General features: G+C 39.0%; 1 protein-coding gene across 1 annotated transcript in view; it reads left to right on the top strand.

Moving 5' to 3' along the window:
• The window catches only part of prmt3 (protein arginine methyltransferase 3), a 150,625-nt gene that overhangs the window by 103,927 nt on the left and 40,747 nt on the right, over nt 1-5,951 (top strand). Inside the window, exon 13 of the mRNA XM_037697700.1 lies at nt 2,207-2,293. Within this exon, the coding sequence (XP_037553628.1) occupies nt 2,207-2,293 (87 nt within the window). The remainder of the gene's footprint in view (nt 1-2,206; nt 2,294-5,951) is intronic.

The raw sequence follows: 5,951 nt of genomic DNA, 5'->3' as shown, positions 1-5,951 counted from the left end.
GTTATTGACATGAGCATTATAATAATACTGATATGTTATTGATATCAGTATTATTATAATAATGATATCAATAACATATCAGTGACATGTTATTGATATCATTATTATAATAATACTGATATGTTATTGATATCATTATTATATTAATACTGATATGTTATTGATATGAGTGTAAAATAGCAAAGACTTTTAAATTATCACCATCAACCGTGCATAACATCATCAAAAGATTCAGAGAATCTGGAACAATCGCTGTGCGTAAGGGTCAAGGCCGTAAAACTCTACTGGATGCTTGTGATCTCCGAGCCCTTAAACGTCACTGCACCTCAAACAGGAATGCCACTGTCAAGGAAATAACAGAATGGGATCAGGAATACTTCCAGAAAGCATTGTCAGTGAACACAATCCACCTGCCATCCGCCGTTGCCAGCTGAAACTCTACAGTGCAAAGAGGAAGCCATTTCTAAGCAAGCTCCACAAGCTCAGATGTTTGCACTGGGCCAGGGGTCATTTAAAATGGAGTGTGGCAAAATGGAAGACTGTTCTGTGCTCAGATGAGTCACGATTTGAAGTTATTTATGTAACACTGGGACGCCATGTCATCCGGACCAGAGAGGACAAGGATAGCCTAAGTTGTTATCAACGCTCCGTTCAGAAGCCTGCATCACTGATGGTATGGGGTTGCATGAGCGCTTGTGGCATGGGCAGCTTACATGTCTGGAAAGGCACCATTAATGCAGAGAACTATGTTCAGGTTCTAGAACAACATATGCTCCCATCTAGACGTCATCTCTTTCAGGGAAGACCCTGCATTTTTCAACACAATAATGCCAGACCACATTCTGCAGCAATCACAACATCATGGCTACGTAGGAGAAGAATCCGGGTACTGAAATGGCCAGCCTGCAGTCCAGATCTTTCACCTATAGAGAACATTTGGCGCATCATAAAGAGGAAGGTGCGACAAAGAATGCCCAAGACGATTGAACAGTTAGAGGCCTGTATTAGACATGAATGGGAGAACATTCCTATTTCTAAACTTGAGAAACTGGTGTCCTCTGTCCCCAGACGTCTGTTGAGTGTTGTAAGAAGAAGGGGGGATGCCACACAGTGGTAAAAATGGACTTGTCCCAACTTTTTGAGGATTTGTTGATGCCATGAAATATGGAAACAACAGATTTTTCCCTTAAAATGATACATTCTCTCAGTTTAAACTTTTGATCTGTGATTTGTGTTCTATTCTGAATAAAATATTAGATGTTGGCACCTCCACATCATTGCATTCAGTTTTTATTCACAATTTGTTTAGTGTCCCAACTTTTTTGGAATCCGGTTTGTATAATAAAGACAGTTTTGAAATGAAGACACTGTTAAAATACTGTATAGAACAAACCTGAATACTGTAATAACTGGACCATTGTGACCTAATTAATAAATTACAGTATTAAAATCTGCTGCTCTTTAAGCTGCAATAATCTGGGGAAAGTGTTTTACCATAGCAAAGCTGCTGACAGATCTCCTTTATTTCTCTATGCAGTTTTAAGCCTAATTTAATCTTAATATTTCAAAAACTAGTCATAGTAGAAGCACCAAAGTCATAGCTAGCACCACATGAATGAGCTTTACAATTGGACATTATAAAGACTTTAGTAAAGGTACAGGTCTCATACAGGTTTAGTACAGGTCTCTCTTGTAAATGAGTCCTCGTGACTCAGTGGGACTAATCTATATAAATAAAGGATGAATGAAAAGTGGGATAACATAAACAGCACTAGTTCTGTTGCAAAAATCTACAGAATAATAATAATAATAAAAATAGAAACAGAATCACAATATTGTGCATTTTCAAGCACACTAATAAAGAGAAGTGGGAAACCAATAATGTGAATGCTTATTAACACAATTAATACAATTCAAAGGGGCCACCAAAGTTAATTAAATATTGCTAGAAGAAAATAGGTTTCTGTGAGTTTTACAGATTTTGAGCTGAACCTGGATGTAGCTGACAATCATTTATACTCAGCTCACTAACAAATCAAGTCTTTTCTTTAAAACTTTGACGTGCAAGGTTGTGGGCAGTATGCGTTTCTCCAACAAATGTCAGTTTTATTCATTGTATTGATTGATCTTTGCTAAAATCATTAGTAACATGTAGTTTTTTCTCAGATTAATTATTATTATGTGCTGTTTGTTTTACTTTGAACAGACATTTGACTGTAACACGGTGTGCCTGTCAGAACTGGAGTTTACAACAGATTTCTGCTTGAAGATGATTGCCACTACAGACTGCACGGTAAGAAGCACATTTACACACACACACACACAACACATCAACACAATTGATGGTTAAGTCAAGACGCTGTGATCCAAAGACACTTGATAAACATGCATTACTTCTGAAACGGCTAATTTACTATCTTTCCATATTTTATTTTGCGGGCATTTCATCTGTATGCTGAAAGTGATAAACAATAACGCTGAGTTACCAACATGTACAAAATGTTTTTTTCTCTTCCCACTACAAGGTTTGCTTTATTTGTTAAATTGGTGTCAGTCCTGCTGTCAAACATTAGGGACTAAAATATGACCAGAAACTCTTCTGTTCATCCAATATTAACTTCTGTCATTTGAGATTGTGTCTGAAAGGAACAAGGCAGTGCAAACAGACAAGGCATCAGTCAACTCATGTTGATGGATTGTGTTTGTTTTAAAGAGAACGTCTGTCATTTTGATATTTCATATTTTCTAATTCAATCAGAGATATGAAGCAAATGTGATTTCAAATGACACATGTCATAGAACATAGTAAATGCTCACAGCTTGCTATCCTTGTTGTTCGCTCTAATGCCAACTCATATTTTTATAGCAGCCTGTGCATGTTATATAATATAACAGACGTACTCTGGTTTTGTAAAATACAATGATAGAAATAAAATTTACTAACTGTGAAGAGTGCAAGCTACCATGCTAGGACTATCAAAAATAATTGTCCTTTTTATGGTGAATAGCACAATAATTATATGGATCTGGATTTTTTTTATTAGTGATGCCTTAATGTGTTTGTCACATAAAGGTAATGACTACTGTGCAATGGCATTAAGACCAGTTCAAAAAGAAAAAAACAGATCAATAAATTAAGAACCAAAATCTGTACTTTTTTTCCTATTGGTGGTTACTTTGTATTTAGCTTTGCTGTTTTATGCTTATCTTGCTGTCATAATTTCATTATTGGTTATGCAAATAGGCCTTTTTAGTAAAAAACAACAACTTCAAAGTGAAATCAAATGTCAACAGTGTAAATACCAATTGTATAAGAACGTGATGTAAAAATGTAACTGCATAAATGTTTATTTCTTTTAAAGTAAAGTTCCTAACTCAACTCGTAGAGAACATTATTTAATGTACGAGACTGGGGATTGATACAAAAGAATTTCCAAAACCCTAAACATCCCAGGAGTTGGGTTAAATCAAGTTAAATCAACTTAAAATCAAATTGATTAAATCAAGGTCAAGGTTCTTTATTCTCATTCACATCACATGTGTCACATGTGGTGGAACAAAATTGTGTACACAGGGTCACAGTTACATCCAACAAAAATATAAATTGTAACGAAAAACAGTAATAAGATCTAAGATATGAACTAAGAAATACGCTCAATTAAGAATACTCTAAGCACTAGTAGTACAAAAACAAAACACCGAACAACAGCAGCACGAACATGAGTCTGTGTGAGCAGATGAGTATGAATGAACACAGCAGCATGAAATAAATGATCAGCATGAGATCAGCATCATGGATAGTCAGCAGCACATATCAACAATCAAGTGGCATTACAGTGATTTTTTTTCACAGTGATAATCCTGATAAGGGATTCATGAGTCTAACAACTTCAGGGTAGAAGCTGTTCCTCAGTCTAGTGGTTCTACACTTAATGCTCCTCAACCTTCTGCCTGAGGGGAGCGGGGGAAAAAAGTGTGTGCGCTGGGTGAGTGGGGTCCTTCATGATGCAGGTGGCCCTCTTCCTGCATCTGGTTGTGTAAATGTCTGTGATGGTGGAGAGGCTGACTCCAACATCTTCTGTGCAGCCTTCACCACTCTCTGCAAAGCTTTTCTTTCTGCAGCTGTGCAGCCTCCATGCCACACGTTGATGCTGGAGCACAGGATGCTCTCCTCTGCACACCTGTAGAAGGAGGTGAGGACTGAGCTTCCCAGTCCAGCTCGCCTCAGCCGTCTGAGGAAGTAGAGTCTCTGATGAGCTTTCTTGATCAGGCTGGTGGTGTTGTTGCTCCAATCAATCATGAAGATAGAAGGAATATAGTACACGTGTAAATCTGCCAAGAGCAGGCTGCACTCACAAACTGTGCAAGAAGGAGAATAGTGAAATAGGCCAACAAAACATCTGTGACCACGCTGAAGAAGTTACAAGATTTAGCAGCTTGGGAGATTCTTCACCAGACTGAGCTTTATGGGAGAGTGGCTGAGAAACAGACAATGTTGAAAAAAAATATTTTTAAATCTCAACTGGACCCAACCCTGCTTGTGTCAAGTCAAGTCCTAAATCCGGTGTAAAACACTAGAAAGGGTGTACATGCAAAACAAGAACAGCCAAGATTCTAGCTCATGGGCTAACTCTCACTTTGCCTAATCCAATCTAATAAGCAGCTTATATAAATAAGATAAATTAAGATTTGAGTTCACAACCCTCTGAGCATTAGACTAGAGTTAAAAACATTTAAACTAAATTTACTGGTCTAGCAGAGGTTTGAAAAAGCAGCATGTCAAAAAGCTGTCTTTTTGTGTCTTCACTGAACTGCTTGATCCCATATAGTTGATTTTAAAATTGCTTTGTTCATTTTCTTTTCTTTTATGTCAGGCAGCAGATTCATTCTTTTAATTCCACCTAGATGCTTTTCCTACTTATGTCCAATTCTGCAATATTTGTGTCCCTATGCAGAGTACGGCAGACTAATGTAGGTCAATCATGTGCAGTGTTTCCCCTAGGTCACTTGCCTTAGCAGGGCGCTCATCTCTTCAGGGATTTTTGCTGACAGGGAGATGGAGACAATTCAATTCAGACAGACATGTCTATGTTGCGTGCTAGCTTAGCGCTACGTTAGCACCGGCAGTTGTCGACCGGGGAAGTGGGGGTGATGCGTGAGCAAAAGGGAGCGCTACTTCTGTAGCTTTTTAGCTAGCGTGTCTGTATTGCGTGCCCCTGGCAATTGTCGACAGGGAGGGGGTCCATTCAGTTCTGTTGAAAGGGCAGGCCGCGCCCCTTGGATAACGGTAGGGGAAACACTGATATGACTCAAGTGTCACTGTGGTTTTCAGCAAATACAATCAAGCGTTTTGTTTCCATTAATTGCATACCTACATTTCAGAATTGCACATCAGTATGTCTGAGAAACAACTGGATTAAACTATTTCAAACTGCACCATTTTGTATAGTTTAGGTTAATGTTTTTTTTTTATGTTTTATTTACTATTTTGCAAAGAATACCTTTAAATGTTCAGGTTAGTTCATTTGCTGGGATGGGGGAGTGGTAGCGCAGGGGTTAGAGAAGATGGGCCTGTGATTGTCGAAGGTCGCTGTTTCAACTCCCTGGACCAACAACATCAAAATATGGGTGGGAAAGGTGAAGCGCACACACCTGCCTCCCCCATCATTTGCCCCGCTCTGGGCCCCTGAGCAAGGCCCTTAACCCCCACCATCTGCTCCCCCGGGCACCCTAGATAGCAGCTCTCTGCTCCACACAGAGGGTTGTGGTAGCTCGGTGGTCTGTGGTTGCATCAGGAAGTGCATCCTGCATAAAAACAAATGCCAAGTCTTCGTGGGACTTCGTTCACAGTGGCGACCACTAAGGAAGGGAGCACCCGAAAGAAAACAAAAATTATTCATCTGCTGGGTAGGGCTGGGCGATATGGACCAAAATTAATACCTCGATATTTT

Source organism: Nematolebias whitei, chromosome 2 (genome assembly GCF_014905685.2).
Source record: "Nematolebias whitei isolate Nwh7 chromosome 2, NemWhi1, whole genome shotgun sequence".
Taxonomy (NCBI): domain Eukaryota; kingdom Metazoa; phylum Chordata; class Actinopteri; order Cyprinodontiformes; family Rivulidae; genus Nematolebias; species Nematolebias whitei.
The sequence above is the reverse complement of the archived record's forward strand: the minus strand, read 5'-3'. Positions and strand labels throughout refer to the sequence as shown.